An 18,068-nucleotide genomic window follows, 5' to 3' on the forward strand; every position below is an offset into this window, starting at 1 on the left:
TTTTTAAAGCACGTAACAGAGCTCAAGACTCCAAAAGTTCGTTTATTTCCCCTACATCCAGGCTTATAACCAGGTGATCTAGCAAAAGGCACTACCACTATTCACAAAACCTTCATTACTTACATCAGAGTTCTTTGACAAAACTCCTCATCACAGAGGTTCTATGTTTAACAAAATAAAGCTGATAAATATTGTAGGCAGTTATTTTCTATATGGGGGGGGAGAGGGGGAAATCAACCACAAAATCCCAAATTCTCCTTCTGGGGGAAATTTCTTTCTAACGATGTTGGCTATTAAGGGTGACAAAACCACAGTACTCTGTACAACCTAACATAAACCCAGCAGGAACATAGAAAATAATCTCAGCAGGAAGATGAGAGGTCAGAAAAGGAACTATGAAAAATACTTTCGGTCTGAACCATGTTTCAAAGCCATTTAAAGTTTTATGCTCTTCACTTGCTCTTGAATACTCTATTGCTTTTCTGATCTTTAAACCTAATTACTTTTCCTCTCCTCTCAAAGAGCAAAGCAGTGAGACAGCAATACTACTGAGTACATAAACTATTCTATGTTAAATGTAAAACCAACATAGCAACTGAATTTTTTCTCCACTTAATCACATTTTGAGATGTTTAAAAGATGTTCAAAGTTCATGCCCAAGCTCCTCAAAGTTTGTAACACAGTATCTTACAACTGAGATAACTTTTTTCTTTTTGTTTGTAAACTTAAGAGTTCAAAATATCTTACAATATGCTTTTAATTTCATTTTTCTAAAGAAACAGCATTTAAGAACTGAAAGAACAGTGTGCCATTACACGTTAAGGACCATATTTTAAAAAGCTTTATTAAAAAAAGGTTATATTGGTATGATGAATTTAAGTTGTATTTTAAAGTCAACTGCTTAAGTGTCTATATGGTTGAAAATGAAGTGTAAAATTGGAAGTCCAGTCACAGATGAGGCTGTAGAGTTGTGCTCAAGAGAGAAGTCCACCCACAGCAGGCACAGCTGCACACTCACAAGCTAACTGTCTGAGAGATTCGCAATCTGCAGATCGGTCAGTTTGATCTGATACAAATTCTTCCTTTCTAATAAGAAGGATATTAACTAAAGCTTTCAATTAAGCAATGAAACATTTCTAATTAGCAACAAAAAATAAAAATGACATGCTTGCTTTGTTTCAGGCACTTTCAAGATCATAGTTTATTTACTGTAGGTAAAAAGCTAGTATACAGATTAAGGGATCCCTTAAATTTCAACTCTACAGTTATACACCATCTAGTATTGTTGCTCTGAATATTAACCAAAGAAATTTCTAAACACCTGTAAGCCCCATTGTAAATCTGCATTGTTATGAGGAAAAAAAATATAAATGCTTAATTTTTCAATGTATATTATTTACACTGTGAAACCAATGGGAGGTAACAAGCAGTGGCAATAGATTTTAAAAAGCCAAAGTTCTATATATATTTTTTGTTTTACAATAGTGTGCTGATCAGCATAATTGTATGTATAAACAAAAATATAGCAGAGCATCCCATTACAGAAATCTTAATCATCTGGAGTCATTACTTGCTAACCGTTCACATGCAACACCTGCTAGGAATGACTTTGTGTTTCTGAAGTGTAAAGTAGATTGAGGTCTAAGAGACAAACATTAATTTGTGTGCAAAATTAAAGACTGCACTCAAGAATTGTACTGGTCATGAGCACCTTCCATACAGGAGTGAAAAAAAAAAAAGAGTGACAGAAAATTGTTTCTTTCAGTACACTAATTATCAAAGGCAATGCATAGACTGAGAATACCTGAAACACTGGCAACAAACAGCTTTCAGATAAATACTCTTAACAGGAGGCCTTTCCATCAAATGACAATGGCTGACAGCAAGTAAGGGGCACCAGGTGCACAAGTAAGTAGATCTCCCAAAATACTAAGATGGGGTAGTTGTTAATATACATTTGAATAATATATACAGTACAATGGAATGTATCCCATCCCCAAACTGGTTTATGAAACAACTGGACCTTTCTATACTAGCCATATGACTCCGCTATTGTTCTAACAAAAATATAAGTACAGAAGAGACTTGCATGAAAAGTAAGATTTAAAGGGCATTTTACAGGAACTACTGACAAAGCTGCTTAATGGCATTTCTGTTTTTAAAGTAATTTTGTGAGATATAACTGAAATGACATGTATAAAATGTCCTGACAGACACTTCAACATGGAGCTTTGGTGATTTAAAAGAGGCCCTTTTTGATTTGTTATGAATTGTACTGCAGAAGTATTGATGCATGCACACATTGGTGTCAGCTGAGACTACTGATCCAGCTGCATGCACATTTCCTCCTTGAGGTGCTTTCCATGTTAAACCACTTCAATAACAATATGACGAAAAATAGATTAAACAAAGTATTTCAGATAACTCAAACTGAATAGGAAATGGAATGCCAATATGGCAGGAAAACCTTTTTCTGTTGTTTTTAAACAGGAAGGTCTCTTGTACCAGCAGAATCCTGTATACAGATACACAGAGAAGGAGGGAATACACCACTTATAACTCCCACTAAACAAGAGCCAATTCATCATGTGAAAAGGTACAAATTACAGAAAACATGAATAGTCAATAGAAGAGAAACTGGTTCACATGAAAGAAGAGAGAACGCTTCAGTCTGAATGCCGTTATTTTGTGAAAGCTGCTACAACAGCCCACAGCACCTCATTCGTGTTGGCTTTCATACATTCAACCTCAGGGTCTAAATCCAGAAGTTGCCGCACTCTCTTTGTGGCTAAATCATACTGCTCATCCAAAAGGGGGGCAAAAGCGTTCTCCAGAACATCTGAAGCATGGGCTAAATAAACAAGTGCTAGCAAGCGCTTGTCCATGCGGTGAGGGTCATTCACCCATTTGTCAAGAACGGCTTCTTGAACCTTCTTGATGAGGCGCTGTTTGATATTGTTGTTGGTGAGAGGGTGCGTAGTCATGTCAAAGAGAAGGAAGTTCTGTTTCTCTGTTGTCAATACACCTTTCTCAACTAGATTTTTAGCTAACCGTTCACGGACATTGCGTAGTTGATAATGTAACTTCAGAGGGTTCCATGTTTCACCTAAAAGGCAAGGAAAAAACCCAAGTCAGGTGAGCTGTCAAATTCATGTAGCTGACTGTTACACCAAGACACTGTGCTGTCAGCATTTCTCTCATATCTGACCTACCCAGACGTAAGCATAGAGACAGAGACCATGAAAGACTTCTTGGAGAAACTTCTGTGCACATTTAAAGTTTGGATAGAACACTCTCTAAGCCATGCCCTGATTAGGGACATGACAATCAAGCAGTCTTGTACTGAAGAAAAAAGAAAAGTTACCCCCAAACCAGTAATGAAAAATGTAACAGGCGTTTACTTTTAATAATAAAAATAAGCACCCCCGTCAGTCTTGTGCACGTCTGCTTCCAGCCTTTCACTACTTCAGAGGTTGAAAGAAGCATCATTGGCTTGCTTTCTGCCACACAGACAAGCAAATACACACCTACTCAATAACATTTCTCTTTTGCTTCAGGTTTTGATTCTTCTCTCCCTTCCTGCCCCCACCAGGTGACGGAGTGGCCATGCACTGTGTGAGTGTGTGCATGCAGGAGCTTTAATGCTTTTATAAAAAAATAGTTCTGATTATTTCTGTTTATGTGGCGGAAGTGGGACCTTCAGAGTGCGTGACTGTGTGCACATAAAATCAGCATCAAAAGCTACTGATAAAGGTAAGACTGTTAAGCACTGAGAAATCTACCTTTGATTAAAAGTTTACTTAACAAGCCAAAAATTTTAAGGCCCAGCCTAAGTTTTATTCTAAGTATTAAACTGACCTCCTGATATTAAAGAATGCATGCATTTTAAGAGGCAAGAAAAAGCAGGAAATATTTCTTACTTGGATGGGAGTTTTCCACAGATTATATAAAATTTTCTGTATCAATTTGTTTCTATCATTAGAAAGCTCTTAAATTCTTTGCTTAACACGTAATAATAATAATACTACTAATAATAAACCCCACAGATGGCTTCAAGGTGTCTCTCTCTGTGACAGAGGGTGACAGACACTGTATCCAAGTGAAAGGCAGAGAACCCACCCAGGTGTGAACTACACAAGTCCCTATAGGTCCTCACTTCATGGAATGTGGTTCTCCAGTTTGACCGTGAATGAAACCATCACACACACACATGCGCCCCTCCCACCCCCCCAAGAGAGTAGTTTCCTCACAATATTTCACAGGGCAAAGGCTATTTCCCAGAGTTTGCTACATTTGTTAGGTGAACGCCACTATCCGGTAGTAAAAATCAGTATTGTGGTGACACCTTGTGACCAATTCCTTCAATTACACAGACAGCCACTTGCTATCTAAACACAGATTTTTGTTACACTTACAGGAAGACCTGACATTTTGACCCAAGCTTCTGTATTCACTACAATTACTTTCCCTAGAGGCTGTCTTAGAAACAACATCAATCTGGCAAACATCACCTTGCATGTCCATATAAGTATTTCCATGATGGCTTCGAACTCATATGTACAGTAACTTCAAGAAGTGTTCTTCACATCATGGATAATTACAGATAAAGTAGCCATCTTCCAAGATCAGGCCCTAAAGTAAAATTCTAAAAAAGTTTCTAAAAAAATACCCAAACAAAACACAAAAATATTTTTATTCAAAAGCCAGTCTTCTAAACCATGGGAAATGCAAAGAACCTTAATGTCACCCAAGAACTAGTAATTAACAACCATATGTTAAGTAAAAATGATTGATTCAAATCTTAGTCACAGCACTGACAATAACTATCTTCCCAGACCCAAAGCTCAGTAGGTCAGGAAAACCTTTGCTTAACTCAAAGAAAACCTACAATATTGTCCATTTATTAGCTGACCCTTCTTGAATCAGCCTCAACTTGATGTGCTTCACACTGGGAAAGAAGGTGAAAAGTCAGCACAAATTAAGTATTCAGGACAAGAAAAATGAATTGCTTTTGCAGGATGCGAAAACCAAAGTAGACCTGAGCCAGAACTGAACTTACTGACAAGGACTGCTGTTCTCCCTTGTCTCCCCTCTCTGCCTCACAGCCAAGGAGCAAAAGAGGAGAGATAGCAAGGACAGGAGTATTAATTCATGTGCAGGAAAGGCTGTTTAAGGTGATACAGGACAAATGGAAAGAACATAATGAAAACAAACAAGAAGGCAGGGGAAAGTGAGAGATTCTGCTTATTTTTTTTTTAAACGTTTACTTATCAGCTGTTACAAGTAACAGATTATTCAGATACATGATTTCAAGTCTCATTAACCCCCTACTTCCCAGAGTCATGTTGTTGATAAAACAGTGGGGTTTTTTTTCCTGCACTGTTTGTGCAACTAAGTACAGCTCTGATCTACTCCAAGGAAGCTGCATTTTATGTTTTTTGTACAAAGAGGCAAACCCTGGTGATGCATTCTGGCCACAGAAATAAGAAAACACAACAAAACAATAAAAAGCACACTACATTCTAAAAGAGGGCCACTGTTAATTTCAGCTGAATTTATGCATCCTGAGGTTACAACTCTGTTGGTGAGGTATATGGAAAACGTTAACTGCGGCTGTAAAGATGCCTAATTGCCCCTTTTTTTTTTTTTTAACTAACTTTACAGGAAGAGCTCTGCGCAAAGAACTTATGCTGATGACTTAGATACAAGAAGTCAAATGTTTGAAAATATTTACTATGTTTCTCCAGTTAATGGAAAAACAGAACTCCTGACTGTTTACTGTTCATGGTTTACAGATTTAAAACATGAGGATGATTTGGATCAGTGGTGAGCCCTTTATCTCCTTTCCTTATAAAAAATTCTGAATACTGAATCCATATACCTATACTGCAAACTTCCACTAACTGTTACTTCCAATTATAAGGCAGTTGTATCTCCAGGGTGCAGCCCTGATTGACTTCCGCCTGTGGAGGGCACCTCTTCCAGAGAGTTGAGATGTCCTCTGACACTTCCATATAGATCCCTTCTGTATCAAGTCAAAAGCAGGAGTTACTTATGTATGATTAAAGACCACCCTAGAGGACAGACTAAGCAACATTTTTGCATACTTTCTCCAAAGAAACCTTAAAGTATAATCTCTAGTAATGCCAGATAATTAGCTCTAGCGTGGGGTAAGAGGGAGGGGGATGGAACCCAAACAGATTAGGTCCAAGGCTTACCACTAAGCAGTTCAATCCAATTTTGTACTGTTTCAGGAGGCTGGGTCTCTTTTATGTGTTTCAGAGCTTCATCAAGCAGAACATCCCCTGTAGGAGCATCTGACTTGCAAATCACCTAGGATAGAATAAAATGCAAACAAGTGTTTTGACATAATTCATGTCTATCAAATGTCCACCAATAAAAACTACACAAATGTACCTGTTAGAAAAGCAAAGAACATTAAAATACAAAACCAAGCCATCCCTAAGACTATGAAACTTAAAAAAAAAAAACACCTAGTTGTTCATAAAGACTAGGATTTTAATTTCAAAACTATCTTAAGTCTCAGGTTCTCCTTCCCTCTCTACTAGTGAGGCCACATCTGGAGTACTGTGTCCAGTTCTGGGGTACCCAGTTCAAGAGGGACAGGGATACATTATAGAGTCCAACAAAGGGCTATAAGGATGATTAAGGCACTGGAACATCTGCCTTGTGAGGAAAGGCTGAGAAGAGGCCATTTAGTCTGGAGAAGACTGAGAGGAGATCAAAGCCAGCCAGAAGCAAGTTAGTGTCTCCCAGAGCGAGGAAGCCAAATAGGGAGAAAAATAGCGTACATTACCAGCCTTATGTTTATTATCTATCTAACAGGATTGTTTAGAACTTATTATTATTTTCCTTTTTACACCCAATGGTGATTTATTTACATTCTACCACTTCCTGTTCAAGATCTGTGGAAAATTTTAAAGGTACAGCCTATACACCAGGTAGGATCTCGCAAGAGTAGAGAAGAAGGGAGAACCACCTCACTAGTCTTGCTGGTCACATTTCTTTTGATGAAGCCCAGGGCACATTTGGCCTTCTGGGCGGCAAGCGCACATTGCCAGCTCATGTTGAGCTTTTCATTAACTGACATCCCTAAGTCCTCCTCCTTGAGATTGCTCTCAAGCAACTTCTTGCCCAGGCTATATTTGTGCTTGGGATTTCCCCAACGCAGGTGTAGGACCTTGTACTTGGTGTTGCTGGACTTCATGAGTGGCTTGGGCCCACCTCTCCAGCCTGTCCCAAGCCCCTCTGGATGGCATCTCTTTCCTCCAGCATGCTAACTGAACCACACAGCCTGGTTTCATCTGCAAACTTACTGAGAGTACACTCAATTCCACTGTCCATATCGCCCAAAAAGAGGTTAAATAGCATTGGTCCCAGTACCAACAGCAAGTCTGAGTGTGACCATCCAGGCAACTCCTTATGCAGCAAATGGTCCACCACTCAGGTCCATGTTTTTCCAATTACGGTAACCAGGATGTCATGCTGGACAGTGCCAAATCACAGAATCACACAGAATCAACCAGGTTAGAAGAGACCTAATCAACTAAACCATGCCACTAAGTGCCTCATCCAGTCTTTTCTTAAGCACCTCCAGGTATGTTGACCCCACCACCTTGCTGGGCAGTCCATTCCAATGGGCAATCACTTTTTCTGTGAAGAACTTTCTTCTATGATTAAGCCTAAACTTCCCCTTGCACAGCTTGACACTGAATCCTCTTGTTCTGTTGCTGATTGTCTAGGAGAAGAGACCAACTACCATCATGGTTACAACCACCCTTCAGGTAGTTGTAATCTGCAATAGGGTCTCCCCTGAGCCTCCTCTTCACCAGGCTTAACAACCCCAGCTCCCTCAGCCTCTCCTCACAGGACTTGTGCTCCAGACCCCATCCCAGCTTTGTTGCCCTTCTCTGGACATGTTCAAGCATCTCAACATCTTTCTTGAATTGAGGGGCCCAGAACTGGACACAGGACTCACGGTGCGGCCTAACCAGTGCTGAGTCCAGGGCAGAATGACTTCCCTGCTCCTGCTGGCCACACTATTCCTGATGCAGGCCAGGATGCCGTTGGCCTTCTTGGCCACCTGGGCACACTGCTGGCTCGTGTTCAGCCTCCTGTCAACCAGTACCCCCAGGTCCCTTTCTGCCTGGCTGCTCTCCAGCCACTCCGACCCCAGCCCATAAGCACTGCATGGGGTCATTGTGGCCAATGTGTAGAACCTGGCACTTAGACATGTTGAATCTCATGCCATCTCTGCCCACCTGTCCAGCCTGTCAAGGTCCCTCTGCAGAGCCCTCCTGCCCTCTACCCTCAGATCAACACCTGCCCCCAACTTGGTGTCATCTGCAAACTTACTGGTAAGGACTCAATCGCCTCGTCCAGATCATCAATAAAGATATTGAATAGGATGGGGCCCAGCACTGCTCCCTGGGGGACACCACCTGTGCCTGGCTGCCAGCTGGATGTGGCACCATTCACCACTACTCTCTGGGCACTGCCCTCCAGCCAGTTCTTAACCCAGCACAGAGTGCTGCTGTCCAAGCTGTGGGCTGACAGCTTGGCCAGGAGCTTGCCATGGGGGACAGTGTCAAAGGCCTTGCTGAAGTCCAGGTAGACTACATCCACAGCCTGCCCCACACCCACCAGGCAGTCACCTGGTCATAGAAGGAGATCAGGTTGGGCAGGCAGGACCTGCCCCTCCTAAACCCATGCGAGCCAGGCCTGATCCCTTGGCCATCCTGTAGGTGCTGTGTGATTGCACCCAAGAAGACCTGTTCCATAATCTTGTCTGGCACTGAGGTCAGGCTGACAGGTCTGTAATTTCCTGGCTCCTCCTTCCAGCTTTTCTTGTGGATGGTCATCACCTTGGCCAGCTTCCAGCCATCTGGGACCTCTCCAGTGAGCCAGGACCGCTGATAAATGATAGAGAGCAGCCTGGCCAGCTCATCTGCCAGTTCCATCGTTACCCTAGGATGGATCCCAGACTTGTGGGGACTCAAGTGGCGCAGCAGGAGTCTAACTTCTTCATCCTGGATTACAGGAGTACTATACTGCTCCCTGATCCCATCTGTCAACTCAGGAGGTCAGTTGTCTGGAAGACAACCTATTGAGGCTTTACACAAGTCCAGGTAGAGACATCAGTTGCTCTTCCCTTATCCACTGATGCTGTAACTCAATCATAAAAGGCCACCAGATTCATCAGGCATGACTTGCCATTGGTGAACCCATGTTGGTTACCACAATCACCTTTTCTTCATTTTCCATACGCTTTTGTAAAGCCTTCAGGATGATGGTTCCATGATCTTGCCAGGCACATAAGTGAAACTGACTTGCCTATAGTTTCTGGGGTCTTCCATTTTTTCCCTTTTTGAAGAAGGGGGTTATGTTTCCCTTTTTCCAACCAGCAGGGATTTCACCAGATATACATTAGGTTTATTTCAAATACGATCTAACAGCTAGAATACTATTTCCAATTTAGATGGTATACATAAAGCACAGACATGACAATTTCCAATAAAAATCTGTAAGAATTAATCAGTCTGTGACGCCAGGCTAAAAAGGACAAAGTTTAGATTTTGAAAGTATAGAAGGTATTTTTACAAACAGGGTATCAAACAGTATTTCAGAGTATTTACTCAGAGAAAAACAAAGATGCCCGCTTACTCTGAAAATATGAAAGATGCAGGGTGTACAGTTCAACACTCAGGGAGCTGCTGATTTGCATTCAGTAGAGAATTTTAAGATTAAGCATGTGCCAGTGAGGGACCAGAGAAACCCCATTATCTGTTATTGCATCAAGACTACATTGTCTCTTGAGATACTGTCCATGACTCCATTTGGGGGTCCTGAAGATCACTCCAACCATAAAATTTGGAATTTTGATTCTAAGAACACAACTATATTTTAATCCTGATAACCTGTATTTGAAACTAAACACACAGCATTGTATATATATCACTATGATGTACAAGCTTGCACCACAGCATCACTCACAAACTCTATCTTCCAGTTTTACCAAAAGATTAAGTTTTTGAAATTTCTGTTATCTAATTACACAGGTGCATACTTCAAGTTAGGTTTTTTAAAGATGTTAGATCATGGCTATTAATAGCCACCTTTCAGATGTTCCTTTAATAAGTAGAAATCCAGCTTATTTATTTTTACCTCTTTTTAGAACTGACAATCCAGCAGTATTTTAGTTTCTTTGAAGTATCCCATATGATTAGTATCTCAGTAACATTAGCTACATAGGATAGCCACATAGGATAACTCCAGCCTACTGCAGTTAGTAACCTACTACTTGCTAAAATGTGAAGTCATCTTTTTGATCTCTTTTTAAGCAAGCAAGCAAACAAACCTCACTTGAAGAGATTAAAAACATGCTTTTAAGTGTAGGACATTCCTCAGGGTTTGTTTGTGCTTCATTGTTTTATTTTGTTTTTTGGTCATTTTGGTGGTGGTGGGTTTGGGGCATTTTTTGTAGGGGAGGGGAAGGAATTGTTTGCCTTTTTTTTTCTTTATTTATTTTTTTTTAATTTAGAAAACATCTTTCCTTGATTATTTGGCTTTAAGATACTTTTCTGTACCACTGAAAAGAAGATAAGAAGCTAGCCTGAATATAGTGCACCATGACCGTGGCAGTATGAGCCTAAAAACTTAAGCATTTAGGGGAACAAAATGTAAGGACCATAGATGCCTCCACTCAACTCTGCTGGGACTTCATAAGCTCTTGTCAGGCCACAATGAACAGTGACTGTGTTTCTAAGTTTACTGTTCTCTGCAGCCAGGCATACAGCACCTTCCGCTCGCTTCTCTGATACACTGAATTTTCACTGCACAGATTCTATTATCCTTGCCCTCAAACAATAGTATTTGGGTTCACACATCCATGCTATTTCTGTTCCTCTCGCCCCATGGAGACAGGCAACAACAGAAAGCCAGCCATGAAACCCAGCCATCTCCCTCTTCATGACCTGATCTTTCCTGAAGTATTTACTGGTGACTGCTACTTGGCTAACTCTCTTCATCTTCATAAAAGCACAGGAAGAGTGGGAAATCAAGCGGGTAGGGGCTCCTATGAACTGACTCACCACAGAAGATTAAGCATACACGAAGTGAATTTGTTTTATTTTTAACGGAGGACCCAAGGTAGAGAAAGAAGCTCAGAGGTTGGCTTTTCGGAGATGATGACCCTTAGACCTTTTGCAAAAAATCTTGCTTTCAAATTTTCAGTAATTTATCAGGTACTAGATTTGCCTTGTATCCAACCACTAAGGAAATTTTAATTACACAGAATACTTAATTTGCATTTTCCACCACGCAGCTTTGCAATTAAGCAATGCTAAAGATTAAGAACTTTTTTGCACTGACTTCTAAGTGGATTTATAGAATTATAGAATTGTTTCGGTGAGAAGAGACTTCTAAGATCAATGAGTCCAACTGTCAACCTAACACCACCATGGCCAGTAAACCATGTCCCTGAGTGCCATGTCCACATGCTTCTAGGAATGGTGACTCCACCAGCTCCCTGGGCAGCCTGTTCCAACGTCTTTTGGTGAAGAAAGTTTTCCCAATATCCAATCTAAACCTCCATTGGCACAATTCCAGGCCATTTCCTCTTGTTCTATCATCTGATAGTTGGGAAAAGACCTCCACCTTACTCCAACCTCCTTTCAGGAACCTGTAGAGAGCAATGAGGTCTCCTCTCCCTCAGCCTCCTCTAAACTAAACAATCCCAGTTCCTGCAGCTGTTCCTCATAAGACACTTTGTTGCCCTGCAACATAACAGAAGTTTTTCTGTCACTAAGTAACTGCAGATGACAAAGACCAGTCAGTTTAAGGAGCCATCACCAAAAACACTGCAGCGTTTCACAGATGGTACCAGACAGGTGATGGAGTCTCCATCCCTGAAGTCATTGAAAACCCACCTGGACACCTTCCTGTGCAACCTGCTTTGTATGAACCTGCTTTAGCACGGGGGTTGGACTAGATGATCTCCAGAGGTGTCTTACGACCTCTATCATTTAGTGAGTCTGTGATTGTTGGCTTATATCCAGCTTCTCATCCACCAGCACCCACAAGTCCTTCTCCATTGGGTTGCTCTTCAGCCCTTCATCCTCACCCGGCAGTGTGATACTGGGGGTTGCTTTGACTTGGTTGCAGGCTCTTGCACTTGGCCTTGCTGAACCTCATGAGATTCTCACAGGGCCCCACTTTCTCAAGCCTGTCCAAGTCCCTATGGGCAGCTTCCATCTCTCCCAACGTGTCAAATCACCACTCAGCTTGGCGCCATCCACAAACTTGCTGAGGGTGCATTCCATCTCATTCTCCATGTCACTGGAAAGACAGTAACTAATGCTGGTCCCAGTAGGAAGCCTTGAGCGACACCACTAACTGGTTTCCACTTGGACACTGAGCTGGATCTCACTGACTCCACTGCTTAACTCTTTGCTTAACCCAGTCTCCCCCCATCAAGAGCTGGCAAAGCTGTTGGGGGTGTGACAGAACAATGCAAGCCCCCACATTCCATCTCCTGGGAGACACGTAGACAGAAGCAGCCAGACCTGTGTTCACTCAACACCAGTCAGCATGGCACTGCCAGCCGCAGCTGTGATGAATCCACTATCTGGCCCCCAGGCTCCAACAATGTGCCCTCTCCTGAAGCCATGTATCTTCTCCTGGATGTCCTTTGTCCAGGATAAGAACTACGCCCTACCCTGGCAGCCCATAGATGCCCTCAGACCAAACTCACTGCCACCTCCAGAGCACCTCTGCCACCACATGCTCAGTCCCCTTAGGCCTCCTTCTGCTGCAGCTTGGCCTGTGACCACCACCAAAGGCTCAGCTCTCTCTTTCAGGATCACCCAGTCCCTGCCAAGGGCCTGGGCAGCAGCAGCAGCCCTTCCTTCCACCCTGGTTACCACCAGCACAGGTGGCACCACAGGCACCCTAGACACCCCTAGCCATTAGGACATTCCCAGAAGACCTGCCACCTCACCACTCATGTCAACCCCAACACTCCAGCACCTCTGGTTCCCTCTCTTTCTCTATTCCCATCACAATCTCCAGCACCCCCAGCAGCTGTCTCCCTGGCACTTGTGCCATGTGGGCTCAGCAGGACCCAGTGACCAGAGCTGCCATCGTCTGGCCAACGCCCGCCCAGGAAATAGCATTTGCAGACACTTATCCAGGACCCTGGGGCACCTCTCCCATTTCACCTTCTCCGGTCTCAACATCTCCATTATCACGTAAGTCAAAATGCAGTATGCCACATACCCAGTTCTTGACATCTCCCCACTGATGTAGACACGGATGCCACCTCCCCAGTCCTTGATATCAGCCTGGACACAGCTATTGATACGAATGATGGCACCACCCCAAGCCCAGCCATCTCCCTGGGTGCTACTGGCATTAATTCCCATCAGCTCATCCACTCCACCAAAGAAGAAGGCCACTAAAAAGCCACACAGTGCACAGATCAACTCAAGACCACCAGCCTGAACATCTGTGGCAGCATCCAAGGAAAAACCAACCACCAGCCCTGGTCAGCAGGTCCCAGCACAACAAGCAGGAGAAGCATAGCCAGAGGCACCACAACAACTCCTGGCCACAAGTGCAAGCAGCCTGCAGACAGTGCTGGAGCATGAGACAGGGGTTAGGGGGAGGGATTAGGCCTGTTAAAGGGATCAGATGTTTTGGGGGAGAATGGGTGGGATTGTTGATGTTATATTCACTTTGATGACTGTTTTGTTCTCCCTTTTTTCATTAAATCCATTTTCTCCAGACCCTCACTGTGCCTACCTGGGATGGGGAGGAAGGGCAGGAGCCAACAGGACCAAAGCGTGGCCAAAACATCACTGACCTCCACATCAGACCCACCAAGCCCCAAGGGCACCAAGCCATCCCCAGTCCTCAGTCACCTCCATCACAGCACCACTCAAGCGATGACTGCCCTGGCCCCTGCCCCAGGGCAAGCAGCCCTATGGTGTCACAGACAGGACTCAGACATGGCCCCACGCAGAAAGCAGCACTGAGCCCTACAGCTCTGTCCTCCAGTCTCCCACCTTGGGGCTTTAGCAGGGTGCTAGAGCTTCGGGTGCACGCCTGAAGGGAGAGCAGAGAATATTGAGGGGCACTAGGTAAAAGGCCTCACAGACGTCCAAGTAGATAATATCCAATCTTTCCTTATCCAGTGGTCAAAGAATGAAAATTGTTCAGGTTGGGAAAAACCTTTAAGATCATCACATCCAACCGCTAACCCAGCACTGCCAGATCACCACTATAAACCATGTCACTCAGCATGACTTCTCAATCCCTCCAGGTATGGGGACTCCATCATTGCTCTGGGCAGCCTGTTCCAGGCCTTGACAAGCATTTCAGGGAAGAAACTGTTCCTCATGTTCAACTTACACCTCCCTTGGTGCATCTCGAGGCCATTTCCTCTTGTCTCCTCACTTGTTAACTAGGAGAAGAGACTGAACCCAACTGGCTCCAGCTTCTTTCCAGGGAGTTGTACAGTAAGAAGATCTCCCCATAGCCTCCTCTTCTCCAGGCTGAACAACCCCAATTCCCTCAGTTCTCTTCAGAACATTTGTTATCTGAACCCTTCACCAGCTTAGCTGCTCTTCTCTGACATAGAATTAGAGAATAGAATCATAGAATCAGTCAGGGTTGGAAGGGACCACAAGGATCATCTAGTTCCAACCCCCCTGCCATGGGCAGGGACACCTCACACTACATCAGGCTGGCCAGAGCCTCATCCAGCCTGGCCTTAAACACCTCCAGGGATGGGGCCTCAACCACCTCTCTGGATAACCCAGTCCAGGCTCTCACCACTCTCATGGGGAAGAACTTCTTCCTCACATCCAGTCTGAATCTCCCCACTTCCAGCCTTATTCCATTCCCCTTAATCCTATCACTACCTGATCTCCTAAAAAGTCCCTCCCCAGCTTTCTTGTAGACCCCCTTCAGATACTGGAAGGCCACAATAAGGCCACAATAAGGTCACCTCAGAGCCTTCTCTTCTCCAGACTGAACAGCCCCAACTCTTTCAGTCTCTCCTCATAGCAGAGGTGCTCCAGCCCTCTGATCATCCTGGCGGCCCGCCTCTGGACATGTTCCAGCATGTCCAGATCCCTCTTGTAATAGGGGCTCCAGAACTGGATGCAGTACTCCAGGTGGGGTCTCACCAGAGCTGAGTAGAGGGGGAGAATCACTTCCCTTGACCTGCTGGCCACACTTCTCTTGATGCAGCCCAGGATCTGGTTGGCTTTCTGGGCTGCAACTGCACATTGACAGCTCATGCTGAGCTTCTCATCCACCAGCACCCCCAAGTCCCTCTCCTCAGGGCTGCTTTCCCATACTCTGTCCAGGAGGACAGCGCCCCTGCTCAAAGTGATTCTCAGTTCATAAAGGTTTATCTGCCACCACAGGTGGGGGAAAGCAGGAAAAAACCCTACAAGCAGAGTCAGCAATGTGGTAGATAACCACACTTTGATTCATCTTGAGTTTATTTCTCCATGTATTAAATATAGACTCCACACTGTGTAATCCAGCACATGGGGTGCTCATCTGCTGTATCAAAAACGCTCTCTGAATACGCTCATGCCACAAAAATGAAAGTGGGCAAGGTCTTCAGAAATCCACCTACTGCCCACCAGCAACTTCTAGCAGCTCTATCACAGAATTGTCATGCTTGGAAGGGACCTCAAGGATCATCTAGTTCCAACCTCCCTGCCATGGGCAGACACACCTTCCACTAGAACAGGCTGCCCAGAGCCACATCCAGCCTGGCCTTAAAAACACCCAGGGATGGGGCTTCTACCACCTCCCTGGACAACCTATTCCAGTGTCTCACCACCCTCATGGTGAAGGACTTCTAACATCTCATGTAAATCTACCCTCCTCTAGCTTGGATCCATTCCCCCTAGTCCTATCACTACCTGATACCCCATAAAGTCCCTTTGTGGGACTTTTGTAGTAAGGAAAAATTCTGCAACAGAAGTAATAACATACAGTATCAAATCTTCAGTGTAATTCAATAAAGGACTTTTAAAACGTGCCCATCTTAAAGATCACTGAGTACAGCAAATTTAATATACTGGTGGCGTTCTTAAACTAGATGTGTTTTTGTGTTCTCAGAGGCCTACAGTACAAGGATCACTTCCTTTCCATGCACTGCAAGCACTAACTGCAACAGAGCATACAAGGGAATTAAACTGGAGGCTTGCAGGATGCACCTGGCAGGCTCTCAGCCCACATCTCACCATCATTGCAAAAGCCAGTTCCTTTTGCAGATTACAACTGGTGTTATCGGCTCTCAGCACTAATTGCTGTCAGTGCACCCTGGTTGGAGGCACTGCCAACTGTTTGTGCAAGGTTCTCAATAGCAGGAGGTCAAGAGAACAAACAGAGCAGAAAACAAATACAGAAGATTTTCCAAGTAACTTCAGCGCACCCTTTAAACACTTGTCTACGTTTTGCCTGTATCCAGGGCTAAACCATACCAGTTACTCTATCACTCAAAGACCCCTCCACAGCTAGGAAGGGGAAATCATGAAAAGGGTTGACATGAAAACAGATTTATTCATAAAACAGCAAAACAAATATTAATTCTAATGCCAATATAAGTATGCTAAGTTATAATCAGCCCAGTGAATGAAAGGCAGTTAGAATAAATGAGAAGGCAGCCCTGAGGAACACAACAGTAAGTGAGCCCCTTCAGGGATGAGGATAAGCAGAAGGAAGAGGAGCCCCTCCATCCTCAGAAAACTTCTCCCTTTATAATGAGCATGATATTTACAGTATATGATATATCTGTGAACCATCCTGAGTCAGCTACCATGGCTTGTGCCATAGCCATCATCATTGCTGTGCCCACTTACATCCCCTGCCCAGCTTAAGCTCCTGGCTGACTCAAAGCTGCTAACAACCTGCGTACCATGACCGGCTTATGATTCTATCAGAGCAAAACCAGGACACTTTTTAACTGTATGTCCATAACTTAGGCTGCTACTCAGAAGTTGTATCCCCACGTAAAAAAGGAAAAAAAAATCCTTGTCTTTTTCTTGCAATCAGCTGCAATTTAGAACTATCGTATTGCCTGGATCATGACACAAAAGTAAATGTGCTAATTTTCCTCCACTTACCTTTCTTGTTAATAGACTTTTGCGCCTCATTCCACAAGCCTCTAGCTGAAGACGCCCTCGCAATGCCAATTCGATTAACATACAGCCACGCAATCCTGAGGAGATGCAATCATTCCAGAATGATGTGTAACCCTGTGAAGAATGAAAGGCAGTAAGATATCTCCATCTCCACCTGAACATAAATACAAAAAAAGCTTACTGCATTCTCTAACCAGTTCTCCTGCCTTTATACACTTCTGAAGTGGCACCACCAAATACCATTCTTGTACTGAAAACATGGAAAAGAACAGACTCACCCCCTACTAGTTTTGACACCTAGTCTCTGCTCGTTGAAGAGCAGGAAAACCTTGGAAAATGAAATAGTGATATATTCAACATATTTCAAAAGTCCTAGCAATCTGGTGAAGTTCCAGCTGGCTGAAAAATGGGAAACAACCTGCTTCTTCAAAAAGGCAAAAAAGGAAAACCCCAGAAACTATAGGCCAGTCAGTCTCACCTGTGTGCCTGGCAAGATCACAGAGCAGATCACCCTGAACGCTTTGCAAAAGCATATGGAAAAGCATGAACTTGAGGGATGAACCACCCACTGAATAAGGAATTGGCTGGATGGCCATACTCGGAGGGTTGTGGTCAATGGCTCAACATCCAAGTGAAGCCCAGCAACAAGTGGCATCCCTCAAGGGTCAGTACCGGGACCAGTGTTGTTTAACCTCTGTTGGTGATACGGACAGGGGAATTGAGTGCACCCACAGCAAGTTTGTGGATGACACCAAGGTGTATGGTTTGCTTGACATGTTGGAGGGCAGCGATGCCATCCAAAGGGACTTGGACAGGCGGAACCAAGACAATCTCATTAAGCCAAGCCCATCTCATTAATCAAGCAAGGCCAAGTGCAAAGTC

At 43.8% G+C, this 18,068-nt stretch overlaps 1 protein-coding gene across 1 annotated transcript in view; it reads right to left on the reverse strand.

Annotated features, from left to right (window-relative positions):
* Nucleotides 1-2,553: 2,553 nt before the first annotated feature.
* The window catches only part of GOLPH3 (golgi phosphoprotein 3), a 41,803-nt gene continuing 26,288 nt past the window's right edge, over nt 2,554-18,068 (reverse strand). The window contains exons 2-4 of the mRNA XM_054397678.1: nt 17,169-17,300; nt 6,219-6,333; nt 2,554-3,106 (exon numbers count right to left, since the gene is read on the reverse strand). Coding sequence (XP_054253653.1) covers nt 2,682-3,106; nt 6,219-6,333; nt 17,169-17,300 — 672 coding nt within the window. The 3' untranslated portion in view covers nt 2,554-2,681. The remainder of the gene's footprint in view (nt 3,107-6,218; nt 6,334-17,168; nt 17,301-18,068) is intronic.

This window comes from Indicator indicator, chromosome Z (genome assembly GCF_027791375.1).
Source record: "Indicator indicator isolate 239-I01 chromosome Z, UM_Iind_1.1, whole genome shotgun sequence".
Taxonomy (NCBI): Eukaryota; Metazoa; Chordata; class Aves; order Piciformes; family Indicatoridae; genus Indicator; species Indicator indicator.